Source organism: Spea bombifrons, chromosome 4, assembly GCF_027358695.1.
Source record: "Spea bombifrons isolate aSpeBom1 chromosome 4, aSpeBom1.2.pri, whole genome shotgun sequence".
In the NCBI taxonomy this organism is placed as follows: domain Eukaryota; kingdom Metazoa; phylum Chordata; class Amphibia; order Anura; family Pelobatidae; genus Spea; species Spea bombifrons.
In genome coordinates this window covers 13840446-13856362 of record NC_071090.1, presented here as the reverse complement: position 1 = coordinate 13856362, position 15917 = coordinate 13840446, and the positions used below count along the sequence as shown (strand labels likewise).

General features: G+C 45.9%; 1 protein-coding gene across 2 annotated transcripts in view; it reads right to left on the bottom strand.

Annotated features, from left to right (window-relative positions):
* LOC128492708 (A disintegrin and metalloproteinase with thrombospondin motifs 2-like) overlaps positions 1 to 15917 on the bottom strand; it is a 236005-nt gene that overhangs the window by 169078 nt on the left and 51010 nt on the right. For both annotated transcript variants that reach the window (XM_053465368.1, XM_053465367.1), the window contains exon 3: positions 4584 to 4737. In XM_053465368.1, coding sequence (XP_053321343.1) covers positions 4584 to 4737 — 154 coding nt within the window. The remainder of the gene's footprint in view (positions 1 to 4583; positions 4738 to 15917) is intronic.

Here is a 15917-nt window from a genome sequence, read left to right as displayed (position 1 = left end):
TCAATCTTAGTTTTTCTTAAATATGAAAACAATAATTTACATGTTAATTAATAATTACTAGTAAAACCTTTTTCCTACAGGGTAGTCTTATATTTGGGCTTTTTTCTTTTTTTTCCTAAATGAATATTCAAATTTTAGGGGGTCGTCTTATAGTCGAGCAAATACAGTATTATTTCGTAGTACTGTTCTTGGTTCAATACATTTGCACCAAATTTGTTCTATGTATAATATCTTTGTTTTACTTTCTGCATTTATAGTTACTGCAGTGTATGGAATGTTTGAATCTAGATATCCAGACCACCTTTCTTATAACCGTATAATTATACTCAAGAAAGTATTGAATATGCACTGGCTTTATCAATCCCATGGTGCATTGTTAAAAATGTAATAGTACTTGAGTGAAATATAACATATATCAGACAGCACTTACAATAAAGGATTTTGAAAGTGGCGGTAAGGTTTTGACAAAGGTCTGTTAAAAAAGGTTGTCTGATATTATGTTAACAATAGGAAGTCAGTTTAAGGTGTTGTGATTCTAGACTATTTGAAATGTCGCTCCAGGGGCATGTATCCAGACCCTAGACAGGTGTAATCCTGATAGATGATTCTTCATTAACACATTATCTTTCTCTAGACTGCCTCTTGATGGAAACAAATGATAGCCAACATGTGGTTGTCATGGTAACTGTCACCTGGTCATTGACAATAAGGGAGCTAGAAACCTAAACAAAGTCTTCTGGCTGGCTAGATTTAGTATAGAGAAATATGCACGGGTTTAACTGGTGTTTTTCATTCGCCCAATTTGACCTTTTACTGTTTACGGTCAAATAGATGCTTAACTCTTAAACAACCACGTTAGTTTATTTTTGAAATGCCTACACAATTTGCATAACCAAAACATCCAATTATGTACTGTAGGTAAATTAAGCTCTGCCCCTTAGTACAGCAGATGTACACAGAACACATTCAAACCAGTCTATTTTGGGATGGATGACCACACAGAAAGAAGCAGGACATCCAAGTAACAATAGGAGCATGGGAGAGAGAAAACTTTGCAAAGGATGATGAAAAAAATCTAGAGAAAGACACCAGTTAAATCTGTAGATAATACGTGAGTACTACCAGCTCCTGTTGTCAAAATCCAATCTCAGTACTGTTAAGCACACATACACTCTCACTGTAACATACACACTCATCTGCAGCTTTCTCTCTGGCTGCTTGCACTCTGTGCTTTGCTTTTACGATAGGGTCACGTAACACCATACGCTGTGTTCCTGCCATCCTGGGCCAGTCCAAAATTGTTTAGAAAGGGCTGGTCCAACCTATGAACAGGCCAATGGTGGATCTTAATGGATCAAGGTGAGCAGCTCTAATACATGATCCTAGGCATGCTTGTAGTGGTCTGACATCTTCTTCAATAATTCATAAGTGTTACCTCTACAGGTGCTTAAGACAAATGCAGTGGCATATTTTTCATAGATCTGAAGTTGAAGCAACCTGTCAGGCATCACCCAGAGTCCCACAGACCGCAAGGCACGGCCGCCCCTTTAAGAGGCCTGGCTGGACTTGAACTCACTGATGTGTTACCACAGGCTTTAAGGATCAACCTCACCTTGTCAGGAGCTGCAGGGATTAGAAACTGCAACACTGGATTCTGGGTGAATCACTTATCCACCAGGTGGATCTTGGGTTGCTGTTTCCTTCTGCCTCTCCTTGGACCATGTTGTTCCTGCATGCTCTTGACACACGGTCCCCCCTGTTTGGTCAGTTAAAGCTCAATATAAAATAGGCATCATCCTAGCCTCAGTGCTAGAACATTGTGTTCCTTGCCTTGTATACTGAGCTACTGCTTTGTTCTCAATACTGATTTGTGTACCAGACCCCGGTGGGTGCCCTGCCTGAGGGCTTCCAAGCCGTGTGCCCTGCCTGAGGGCTTCCAAGCCGTGTGCCCTGCCTGAGGTCTTCCAACCCATGTGCCCTGCCTGAGGGCTTCCAAGCCATTCGCTTTGCTTGTGCGCTTCCAGTTCCCTGTCTGTACTGATCTTGTCCCCCCAAGTTTATATCCTGCTCAGAACACCTATAGATGATGCCCAAGAGAAAGACTTAGGCTAAAGTGGAGTGCAGCCCTGAACTGTATACATCAGCCTGCCTACATCCATGCTATGAGCCTGCCCCTGCATCGAGACTACTACCTGATCCAACGCCCTTACACACCTCCAGCCCAGTATCTGCTTGTGTGTTTTTGCTGCTGGATGTGCTATAATTTATGCCTGATTTCCTGGACTTTGACCTCTGCTTTTCTATATGTTTATGAACTCTGTCTGCAGGCCCTGACCTCTGCATTATGTTTGACTCTGCTTTTGGATATCCCCTGCCTGTACCACGTACCTGTTGTTTTTTGCCCTGTGCACACTCTCACTGTTCAAGTGATTCCTCCATCTTGTCGCTCTTTGTTATTTTGCAAGGGCGTGCACCATCTCCTGCAACCTTTTCCTAGTGGCACATTGTCCTTTTGGGGACCAAAATCCCTGTGCCCCTGGTGCATCACAGTGTTCTACAGCCCTAACAATAATAGTATACTTTTAATTACAAATCAAGGCAAAGCAGAAAATTTGTTTATACATTTTGGGCTAACGCGATTGCTTTTGCTGCGTTTTATTGTCTATAAGGGTAAAGGGGCTGTGATCCAGGGAGATATGTGTTCTATCTGCTGTAGCATGATCTGTAGTGTGTTATTGCATATTACAGGTAAGTTGTATGTGTGGGTTTTTTGTCTTACGAGTACAGGAGAACACATGTAAATAAAACCCTGCATCAGTTTAAATGGAAATGTATCAGTTTGTTTCTAAACTTCAAGAACATTAATTCTGAATAACAGAATGAGCACTAAAAGCCATTCCTGATGTTTTTTTCTGTAATGGCCATTGAATCAAGCAGTAGGGGGGAAAAGTGAGACAGAGGGGTTTTCATCTCATAGAGGGATATCTGAACTAGTCATCTGCACAGCACACAGAAGCAGACTCTGGGATCAGGTTACAGCTCATTGATCCACTGAGTCAAAGAACTGCTTAGAGGCCTAGGTGTAGGAACCCTTAAAAATCTGGGGAGTGGTAGCTTTTTCCAGCTAATCTTTGTAACAAAAACATTTTTTTTTAAATATTGAAAAATTGGACTCTAGGCAAACATTTCTTTGGGCCACGCTCCCAACAAAAAATATTTGCCACACCTGACCATAGATTAGGGGAAGACTGAGAGTGCAGACTTCCCTCCTTCTAACCCGACCATGACATTGAGAGGTCCTCTGCCCGGTAATCATCCCCAGAGTCCCTTTGACCCCTCATTTTCTTTTACTTCTTCCCTGTAGTTCAGGTATAGATCAAATAAACAACACATGAAACAGCATGTGCATGTATAGATCAACTGAATAAGACAGGTATACATAAATAATGTATGGAAGCATAGCAGATACAGATCAACAGAATAACACACAAATCCAGCTTTGCAGGTAAAAATAATTGGAATACACATAAAAACTCAGTATTAAAGGTATAGATAAAACCCCCTAAATTACAGGCATAGATCACAAGTTGCCTACCCCAAAGGCCAACCCTGGCGTCCACACTGCCAACATAGAACCTGACCAGCACTCAGATTACACAAACAGATTAAAGTCTATAGTGAGCCAACTTTGTCCCCAAACAGCCCAGTGTGAGCCAACTTTGTCCCCAAACAGCCCAGCGCGAGCCATCTTTGTCCCATAAACACCCTGCCTGTGCCATCTTGGTTCCCAAGGCTCAAACACCCTGCTTTTGCCATCTTTGCCTTTCCACAAATCAATTATATATATATGATACACCTATGTCTTTGCAGTGTTACCATAGGAAGATCAAGAGCATCATAGATTCTGCCCAGTGCACTGGCGTAACTTGTTTCCGGTCTCCTCACTGACCCAGGTTGGAAGGGCCCTTTCTAAACTATTTTGAAGCAGCACAGGGATACAGGAGCGTCTCGGCGTCACGTGAAACCGAGGCTGCCCACACAGTGTGCCAGCAGCCAGACAGTGTCAAGGCCATTTAGTCATCCCCAATCTGGTCCTGATTATAGTGGCATTGCTGATAAATATATTGACCCGGTCATTCACAATTATCAATGGGTGTGAGGTGGCTGCAAACAGGTAAGTTTTTATTTGTTTCTGGTTCTGCATTGGTCCAATCAGGAATCCACCCCTCCTCCAATGGTGTCCCAGTTACAGATTATTTTTATAGGTTAGTATCCCCCTGCCTATGCCCATACAACATAGTTTTTTTTTCTTTCTTTACTTGTGGAGACAACAGTGGTCGTTGTGCCATGGGGTCCTAGAAGTATAAATATGTCCACGTGCACAAGTGTTGGTCTGGGCACTGGTAACAATATTTGTGTACATTTTCCTTAATTTGACATAATGCTAATTATGTAATTGTATTTCAGCAGTTCGTATTTTATTATGATTTAAGAATTCTATTTGATGTTCATAGACAGTCATACACACAGCACTCTGTTAATTGCATCTTAAATCTTAGTATACATTATTTTCACAGACTTACCATAATGTTGAAAGTCAGAGTTATTTCCAGGAAAATCCTTTATTATAGCTGACCTTCTATACACAATGTGAGTTCTACCAATTTCCTCTTCTTTCGTCTCATTTTCCAGTGGCTCAATGAAAAATTCATCCTCATCTGTACGAATCATACCAGCCTAAAAAAAAAAGGTTTCAAACTAAATACAAGACACAACAATTTTGTTGTCAGTAGTGTCTTAATGTAAACTAGTAGGTTGGTGATATCAAGCTGAACTGTTTATCTAATTAAAAAATATATAGTTTGTTGGGTTTTTAAAAGATTGCAAATACAGTTATAATTATATAAACCTGTGTTTATTGCTCTGGGTTTTTTAGTTTACCACCCTGGATTAGAAGGGAATTAGTTATGTTTGGTAAATGCTCAAATTAAGCTAGGCTTTTCTTTGAAGGTTTTCTGTATTTGCCTGGATTTATGATCAAACTGATTGCTGTTTGGAAACTTCACATTTGAAATAAACCCACAACTTTTATTTATCATAAGAGACTGTTGTCATGTACCTAATACCCTAGAGGACCGTGCTTACTGCCCATGGAAGGAGCAGCTCGCTTACAATTCTCTATAATTGTCACTGTATTGTCACTGCATGGTGTTCTGATTCTGACAAAACGTATTTTATCCAAATCCTTTCCTCCACATACATCCCCAACATTTCAGGTGTCCAAATCGGGACAGCTTAGAAGCAGAGCTGGGTTGGGGACAGGAGCATCTGTCTACCTTATCTATCCAGCCACTCTTTGGGGCTTTAATTGAGGTCTGTGCTGCAAGTTTGCTGGTCCATCCAGGAGAGATCAGAGGACTTGGTTCTACATCAACAAAACAGTTTACACTGGGTCAGGACCAGGAAAATGGCTCTGTATGCTATAACAGGGCCTCTGATTTTTTTTCAGTGTATGACTCCTCAGCACTGTTGCATTTTAGACATCATTTATAGCATAAAGACATCCTTTCATGTAAAAGACAAATTCATTTATTCTACAAACAAATAGCTTGACTATGTAGTTACCATAGAAACAGAATCACTTGGATGATCGCAAACTATGATATGGTGAGTATAGTATTCACTACCTGATATTACAGCAGATTAGATTCTGCTGCAAGGTTTAAACTTCTTTGGGCATGTTGGGGTGGGTTGCTGGCTGACACTGCCCCATATTCACCTAACCTTATGCACCAGTGGCAGATCAGGTTCTGCAAATTGCAGTTCCCAGGTGGATATGTGTGACTATGAAAATATAACGTGCCGTCATGAGCATCCAGCTGGGGTTAGTTTGGCACAAACATAAGTTGGATGAGACCAAGGAGATAAGTTGGGTTGATGGTAATGTAGGTTAAATTAGGAATAGCCCATTAAATTAACAAGGATTGTAGATCAAAGCACAGTCAAGCATAGTTGAGTCTGGTATTAATAGTTCGGTAAAATGACAGACACACATATTAACTGACTCTGTGAAATGATGACATGTGAAAAAATAGAAGGATAATAAGGAAGCTGGTGTTCAGGTGAGAACACAATTAATTTAGAAATAACAGTGCAAAGAAATTCACACAACTATAAGGTCCCTGTTTAAAATCCCTCCTGAGATTCTACAGTATTCATGCAGAGTGTCACATCTGAACTGTGTGTGTGGCAGGACCCAGACGGGGGAAGGGCATTCATTTCATTCCATTTAAATATAACAGCGACCACACTGGAGGAAAGGGAGATAAAATACACGCCCTCTCCAGGAAAGAAACTGAATGGATTTCCAAATTACAAACCTTTGGTGGAGACATGCTCAACACAGAATTAGATATTTTGTCATTTATGTAGATGTATATTTCTATATTCTTCTCTCTGTGTCAGGACCCGGGCGAGCAGGTCGGGTAGGAGCCCAGTAGCGGGGGATACTTGGGGTTCTGTCTGTACCCCAAGATGCTTCATAGCTGAGGGAAGATACAGACTGGCGCAAAGGAAGACACCACAGACAGAATACTGAGATATAGTCTATATCGTGGTAACTGGCAGGGCAAGTAAGTACAAGGTAAGCAGTCTCTTTGGCGGGAAGCTCAATGGCGTGGCGCACGGCAGGAAGCCCAATGGCGGGGCGCACGGTAGGAAGCCCAATGGCGGGGCACACGGCAGGAAGCCCAATGGCGGGGCACACGGCAGGAAGCCCAATGGCGGGGTGCACGGCAGGAAGCCCAATGGCGAGGCTCTCAGCTTGGGAGTCCACTTGTGGGGCGTACGGCAGCAAGCCCACTGGAGGGGCTGAAGGCAGGAAGCCCACTGGCGGGGCATACAGCTGGAGGCCCACTGGCGAGGCACAAGGCTGGAGGCCCACTGGCGGGGCACAAAGCTGCAAGCCCACTGGTGGGGCAGACGGCTGGGTCAGGTACAGGGTCAGAGCAAATCGGTCCTCATACGTTAATGCCAAGGCCCTGAATGAAGGGCAGGTTAATATAGGCAGGACTCCACACATGTAATAAGGCTCAGCTGTCCCAAAAAATCATTAACGGGTGCTCCAGACAGCAGCCACTAGTGGTTGCCTGAAGAACATGAGCAGCACAATGTTTTGAATATTCCAGGCTTGTCTCCCTTACATAAAAACATAGAATTTGACAGCACATAAGAACCATCCGGCCCATCTAGTCTGCCCATATTTCCTGATGTAAGGGGTTTAAACCTCTATCGGTCTTTGGTCAGGTCCTATAGTGAGGAAAGTTTTATGTTTAAACCATGCTTGTTTAAAATTCCTTACTGTATTACTGCAGCTGGGAGACTGTTCAATTTATCTACTACCCTCTGAGTAAAGTAGAAATTCCTTATGTTACATCTAAGCCTCTGGCCTTCAAGTTTTAGGCTTAGATGTAACATTCTACCATGTTCCTCCTTAATCTTGCTTCCTGTACTTTGTTAAAAGTATTTAAATGTTTCTATTGCACCCCCCCCCCTCTTCTTTCTTCCAAGCTATAGGTTACTGATAATTTCTGTCCTGCAAACCACTTACCATTTTTGTAGCTCTCCTCTGAACTCTCTCCAATGTGTCAATATCCTTCTGGAGATGGGGTCTCCAGAATTGTTCGCAATACTCAAGGTGAGATCTGATCAGAGATCTGTAAAGTGGCATAATCACCTCCCTCTTTCTGCTGCTAATGCCTCTCCATATGCAACCCAGCATCCTGCTTGCTTTTTGAGATGGTTTATTGCATTGTCTGCAAATAATTACTTCTAAGTCCCTCTCTTCCATTGTTACTGACAGCACAGTGCCACCAATGCTATATTCTTTGTCCCAACACTATAGTGGCGTCCCATGTTACCATTGTTTAAGGAACAATGATGGGTCAGAATGCAGACCTTCTCCCATTGCTCCTCCGTGAGGACAACCTTTCCCATTTACCCATAAAAGTTGGAAGAACAGGTTTCAGACAATAGAAGGCCATATAGCAGGAATACACCATAGGCTGGAGGCGCGGCGGAAGCACACAAGGCCTCAAATTTAGTGAGGTCCCTCAGGACATGATGTCGATGTACCAATGACCAAAAGAAGTTACCCAATTGTGCATACTTGAACCATAAGTCTCAACCATTTGTGCAAATCAGTGCAAAGTTGTCAGCAGTGGTGTGAAATTGTAAGTGTAGAGTTGGGGAAAGTCATTCGTCAGCCAAAGCCCTAAGTATTTCAGTTTAGATCGGCACCACGCAAAAGGAAAGGATGCTGCCATCAGACAGAGACCCATTAATGCAGAGAGGTTCATATAGAGGGACTGGATCCAGGCAAGAAAACCCAAGCCAAACCCCATATGCCACAGGGCGGCCAACATGAACAACCAGTCCACGCTGTTGAATGCTTTCTCTGTGTCTGTGGAAAGAAAGATGGTAGGAGTAGCTGTATGTTTTGCATAATGTATCAGACTAAGAGCACGAATGGTACTGTTGCGGGCCTCACGACCCATGGTGAATCAGCTTGTGCAGAAGCAGCTTCATACGGTTGGCAAGTATTTTAGCAAACAGCTTGAGGTCAGAGTTGAGAAGCTAAATAGGGCGGCAGCTACCGCAATGTTCAGGATCTTTACCCTCCTTGGGCATGAGATTGAATGACGCCAACATGGTATGGGCATGGATCTGTTCGCCCTCTAGAATTGAGTTGAAGGCGTCCATAAAGTGTGGACCCAGCAAGTCCCTGAAGTTAGAGTAGTACCGCAGAGGCAGCCCATCGGCCCATCAGCCTGCCCGTGAGGTCAGTGAGGAGCGATATGAGGAGGACCGGGAGATCTTCATCAGCCTCGACCTTGGGAACCCCTCGGATCTGAATGTTCTGTCTGCGGCCCCTATTGTCCAGGTCCTCAATACCACGCCTAATGTGCCCCAAACAGCAGAGGTAGTGGCCAACAGACTGCTGAGCTTTCAGGGTAGCTTGCTCTTGCACTGCCGAGTAGGGCTGCAACAACTAATCGATAAAATCGATAATAATCGATAATGAAATTCGTTGCCAACGAATTTCATTATCGATTAGTTGAATCGATTATTATCGATTATAAAATGAGGGTTTTTTCAGAGCAAACGCTCTGAAAAATTCCCCTCATTATATAATCCGTTTAGTCTGACTCACCGTCTCACAGCAGCAGCTCCTACTTACTCCCCCTCCCTGTAATCACTGTGACAACTGGCCCCGCCCCTTCCTTCTCCAGGCCAGAACCACATGGCTGTGACACTCATCTAACTGTAAGTATATGTGTGTATATATATATATATATATATATATATATAATGTGTATGTGTGCATATATATATATATATATATATATGTAATATATATATATATATATATATATATATTTGGGCTACTGAAAGTTAGGGGAGGTGGGGGTTAATTTAGGGGCAGTTATGGTTAGTGGGGTGTTTAGGGTTAATTTAGGGGCAGTTATGTTAATAGGGTGTTTAGGGTTAATTTAGGAGCAGCTGTGGTTAATGGGGTGTTTGGGGTTAATTTGAGGCAGTTGTGGTTAATGGTGTGTTTAGGGTTAATTTAGGGGATGCTGTGGTTGATGGGGTCTTTAGGGTTAATTTAGGGGATGCTGTGGTTAAGGGGGTGTTAAGGGTTAATTTAGGGGCAGTTATGGTTAATGGGGAGTTTAGGGTTAATTTAGGGGAATCTAAATCCTGGGGGCAGTGAAGTGACATATCTGGGGGTATAAGGCATATACAGTATATAAGGCATATGTGGGGAGGGCAGTGTGGCATGTCTGGGGAGGACGGAGTGGTGTATCAGGGTGTATAAGGCATATCTGGGGATAGAGTGGCATATCTGGGGGTAGAGAAGTGGCATGTCTGGGAGGCAGGGTGGCATGTCTGGGGAGGATGGAGTGGGGTATCAGGGGATATAAGGCGTATCAGGCACAGTGGCAGATGTGGGAGGCAGTGTGGAGTGGCAGATGTGGGAGGCAGCGTGGCATATGTGGGAGGCATTGTGGAGTGGCAGATGTGGGAGGCAGCATGGCGTGGCATATGTGGGGAGGGCAGGGTGGCATGTCTGGGGAGGATGGAGTGGTGTTTCAGGGGGTATAAGGCGTATCAGGCACAGTGGCATGTGGGGGGTAGAGTGGCGTGGCAGATGTGGGAGTATCAGGGATACTGGACTGCAACGACAGTAATGGAGCGGAGACCAGTATGCAGGAGAAACAGGCACGGAATAGATAATAAGTTCCAAAAACGAAGTCAAGGAGAAGCCAAAAGTCGGTACACGGGTGAAGCAGCCGTTTAGACGCCAAAGCCAAGGAGATACCGCAAGGATAAACGTAGGCAAGCCGGGTCTGGTACACGAAGGGTCAATCAATAGAGGAATCAAGGCAAGCCGGGTCTGGTACACAAAGGATAGGTAAGTAGAGGAATCAAGGCAAGCCGGGTCTGGTATACGAAGGGTCAATCAGCAGGAGAGAGCACTCAGCAGGTACGTATAGGAAGCACAATAACTGAGCACTGAGCAAAGCTCAGTGCTTGGTTTTAAACTTGCCGCCCGGCTACGCCCCACCCCTAGGGGAGGGACAGTCTCCGAGCGTGCACACAGTGTTTCCAGAATGGGAACAATAAAGCTAAGCTAGAGAGCGCGCGCGCGCCCCTAGCTACACACGCCGGAGGAAGAACAGAAGATGGATGTGGCGGCGGTGGAACCCGTACCCACGGGCAGCGGGTACTCAGGTGAGTCGCTGCGGCGAATCCTTCCTGCAGGACCCTGACAGATCCCCCCCCTAACGAGAGGCCTCCGGCCTCTAACAGAACCGGGGCGTCCAGGATGGAGGTCATAAAAAGAAGAGACTAGGTCAGGTGCATGAACTGTGGCGGCCGGTTCCCAAGAGTCCTCATCTGGGTCATAGCCCTTCCAGCGTATAAGATACTGCAATTGGTTGCGGTGGTAACGGGAATCCAGAATTTCTTCTATCTCATATTCTGGAATGTCATTGATTAAAACAGGAGGGGGAGGAGTGGGATGCCGGCCCGGGAATGGATTGTCGTGCCAAGGTTTAAGTAGTGATACATGAAACACTGGGTGTACAGACATGGAGCTTGGTAATTGTAGTGCTACAGCCGAGGGCGAGATGAGGCGTGAGATGGAGAAAGGCCCGATATATCTAGGGCCTAGTTTAGTTGTGGGGCATGTCAATCTAAGATGTTTGGTAGAGAGCCAGACCTTCTCTCCAAGCTGATAGGTTGGAGCCTCTCGTCTATGACGATCTGCAAATGCCTTATAGGAACGTTGAGCATCGAGTAACGTGGAACGGAGTAACTGGAAGTTTTTCGATAGATGAGTGACGTGGTCAGTAACAGAAGGAACAGTACTGTGAATGGGTGCACCGGGCAACATAGTCGGATGATATCCATAATTAGCAAAAAACGGTGACATCTGGATGGAGCGGTGCAAGTGATTATTATAAGCGAACTCTGCAAGGGGTAAATAGGAACTCCAATCATCCTGTAAGTATGTAGTATAACATCTGAGGTATTGTTCCAGTGTTTGGTTCGTACGTTCCGTTTGGCCATTGCTTTGAGGATGATATGCTGACGATAGGAAACGACGTACATGAAGTTGTTCACAAAACGCCCTCCAGAATCGCGAGGTGAATTGAGACCCCCTGTCGGACACCACTGTCTCAGGTAAACCGTGTAAGCGAAAGATATTCCGGATAAATAAAGTGGCAGTCTCTGTGGCAGATGGGAGATGATTATACGGAATAAAGTGAGCCATCTTGGTAAATCTGTCCACAATCACCAATAAAGTAGTAAAACGATCAGAGGTTGGTAGATCCGTAACAAAATCCAGAGAAATCTCCGTCCATGGTCTAGCCGGAGCGGGAAGGGGTTGAAGAAGACCTGCTGGACGTTGAGGCATCCCCTTAGAACGGGCACAAGTGTCACATGAAAAAACGTACTTGGTCACGTCATCTTTCAGAGTGGGCCACCAGAAGGAACGTTTTATTAAGTCCAAAGTCTGAAGAAGACCCCCATGACCTGCAACAGGTGAGTCATGGTGTGCTTGTAGAATTTGGAGCCGGGCTGCAGGAGGCACGTATACCCGGTCTTGGTGGTAATAAAACCCCTGTCGTTTCTGTAATCCTGGGATTTTGGAGGAGTCAGCATGAGTGGAGTATCTCCGAACTGACTCCCAAATAGAGTGGGTCAAAGCAAGGAAGTGAGAGGGAGCTAAAACGGTATCTTGATCAGGAGGGGAGACAGGTGCTCCATCAAACATACGTGACAGGGAATCAGCTTTAGTGTTGCGGGACCCTGGGCGATATGTGATGTGCAGCTGAAATCGGGTAAAAAACAGTGCCCACCTAGCCAGGCGGGGTTGCAGGCGTTTAGCCGAGCGTAGGTACTCCAAGTTCTTATGGTCGGTATAGACCGTGACAGGATGTAATGCCCCCTCGAGATGGTGCCTCCATTCTTCTAAGGCCAGCTTAATAGCCAGCAATTCTCTCTCTCCTACACAATAATTCCTCTCAGCAGGAGAAAGGGTCCGAGAGAAGTAAGCCACGGGGTGCAGTTGACCATCAGTCTCCTGCCTCTGTGATAATACTGCACCTACCGCGGTATCCGAGGCGTCAACCTCGAGGGTAAATGGGTTGTGGGGATTAGGTAGCTGGAGGATAGGAGCAGAAACGAATTTGTCCTTTAGAAATTGGAAAGTCTTTTGAGCACCCTCTGTCCAGACAAACTTATTGCTTGTAGATGTGAGAGCTGAGAGAGGCTGTATGTGCTTTGAAAAGTCTCTGATAAATTTACGATAATAATTAGCGAAGCCAATGAATCGTTGCACCCCCTTCCGGTCAATGGGTGGCGGCCAATTAAGAATCGCCTCCACCTTTTTGGGATCCATCTGGATATTTGTAGGGGACAAGATATACCCTAAAAACTCGATGCTTTGGACTTCGAACATACACTTCTCAAGTTTTGCATACAGTCCATGGGTTCGTAGTCTAGCGAGTACTTGGTTAACATGTGATCGATGAAGCTCTAGGGATGGAGAAAAAATTAAAATATCGTCCAGATACACTATAACAAAGTGATCCAAGATGTCGCGGAAGACGTCGTTAATAAAATGTTGGAATGTGGCGGGGGCGTTGCATAGCCCAAATGGCATTACAAGGTACTCATAATGACCATAGCGACATCGGAACGCTGTCTTCCATTCATCTCCTTTGCGGATCCTCACTAGGTTATAAGCTCCTCGTAAATCGATCTTGGTGAAGAAATTCGCAGAACGAGCATGCTCGAGAAGTTCAGGGATCAACGGAAGGGGATATCTATTTTTTACAGTAATGTTGTTAAGGTCTCTGTAGTCAATGCAGGGACGTAAGCCTCCGTCTTTTTTGTGTACGAAGAAGATGCCTGCACCGGCTGGAGATGTGGAGTGACGAATAAAGCCTCTAGCGAGATTGTCGTCAACGTATTCCTTTAAGGTAGTCAATTCAGGTTCAGACAATGGGTAGATTCTGCCGAATGGAATGGGTGCCCCAGGATAAAGTTCAATAGGACAATCGTATGACCTAGAAGGTGGAAGTTCCTCAGCGGCCTTCTTTTCGAAGACGTCCGCGTACTGTCTGTATTGGACGGGTAAACCGGCAGTGGACTGGGTGAGACAGACCGTAGTACGCTGTAAACAGTTCTGGTTACAATGATGCGAGGTAAAACGAAAAACCCCCGTCTCCCAGTTAATGGAGGGATTGTGTAGGCGCAGCCATGGGAGACCGAGAATGAGGGGAGAAATAGGGGATGGAACGACGTCAAAGCGGAGAGTCTCCACATGCTTGTCGCCGATCTTAAGGTGCAGGGTGCAGGTTTCTTGGATGATAGGCCCAGTCTTTAGAGGACTACCGTCCACGAGCAGGATGGAAATAGGGTGTCTCTTGCGATGTGTAGGAATAGAGAGGGACTGAACATATTTTTGATCAATAAAGTTTCCACTTGCTCCGGAGTCAATCATTGCAGAAAGGTTAGCAAAGCCCTTCCTCCACTGTAAAGATACGGAGAGGGATAGGTGAGAAGGGTTACTTGTAGCAGGATCAGAGCGAATGTGCAGGTGTGCTAAAGATCGCCTACCCTTGTTGGAACGGGGTCGAGCTCTACAGTCCTGGAACGCGTGGCCAGCTTTGCCGCAATAGAGACAAAGTCCTAGGGAGCGACGACGTTCTTTCTCCGCCGAAGTTAAGGGACCTCGAACAATCCCAATCTGCATTGGTTCCTCCTGAGGTAGAGACACCAGGGAAGTTGACGAGGATCTGGCCGGAGTCCAGGAGGGAGAAGTGGATAACCGTTCTTTACGTCTCTCACGGAGTCGGCGATCAATGTGAGTGGCCAAGGTGATAAGATCTTCCAAGCCAGTAGGAGTGGTGGTGCGAGCCAGTTCATCCTTCACAGCCTCCGAAAGCCCCCAACGGAACTGATCATGAAGCGCTGCCTCATTCCAGGAGGAGTCGAGAGCCAAACGCCTGAAATCTGTGATGTATTCTTCAACTTGCCGTTTCCCTTGTTTAAGTGTTCTCAAGGAGGTAGTAGCAGAGGAAGTACGAAAAGGATCATCGTAGAGAGCATCAAAGGCTTGACGAAATGATGGCCATGAATCCAGGAGAGGACTGCCGGAGTGGATGAGATTGTGGGCCCATGCTTGCGGTTCATCAGACAGGAGAGCAATCACGGTATGAACCCGGATGTACTCAGTAGGAAAAGTTCTGGGTTTAAGTGTAAACAAAATCTGGCAGGAGGTGATAAAAGCACGATATTTAGTGCGGTCACCTGTGAAGCGTTCAGGGAGTGGAATTGGGGGTTCAGGGGCGGAGGCCCCCTCGGGAACTGGAGCAGGATTTGCTTGAGCCGGAACAGGATTTTGTTGAAGTTGCAGCTGAATTTGGTGAATCTGCTGTCTCACATGGTTTTGATTGCTCTGCAATTCCTGAAGGGTCTGGTGAATCGCTGCTACCTGTTGCGTCAGTGCAGCGATAGCATCTGAGACTCCTGCGGCCTCCATCAGGCTCAGTTATTATATCAGGGATACTGGACTGCAACGACAGTAATGGAGCGGAGACCAGTATGCAGGAGAAACAGGCACGGAATAGATAATAAGTTCCAAAAACGAAGTCAAGGAGAAGCCAAAAGTCGGTACACGGGTGAAGCAGCCGTTTAGACGCCAAAGCCAAGGAGATACCGCAAGGATAAACGTAGGCAAGCCGGGTCTGGTACACGAAGGGTCAATCAATAGAGGAATCAAGGCAAGCCGGGTCTGGTACACAAAGGATAGGTAAGTAGAGGAATCAAGGCAAGCCGGGTCTGGTATACGAAGGGTCAATCAGCAGGAGAGAGCACTCAGCAGGTACGTATAGGAAGCACAATAACTGAGCACTGAGCAAAGCTCAGTGCTTGGTTTTAAACTTGCCGCCCGGCTACGCCCCACCCCTAGGGGAGGGACAGTCTCCGAGCGTGCACACAGTGTTTCCAGAATGGGAACAATAAAGCTAAGCTAGAGAGCGCGCGCGCGCCCCTAGCTACACACGCCGGAGGAAGAACAGAAGATGGATGTGGCGGCGGTGGAACCCGTACCCACGGGCAGCGGGTACTCAGGTGAGTCGCTGCGGCGAATCCTTCCTGCAGGACCCTGACAGGGAGGCAGTGTGGCGTGGCAGATGTGGGAGGTGGCGTGGCAGATGTGGGAGGCAGCGTGGTGTGGTATATGTGGGAGGCAGCGTGGAGTGGTATATGTGGGAGGCAGCGTGGCATATGTGGGAGGCAGCGTGGCATGTCTGGGAGGCAGCGTAGCAAGCCTGGGC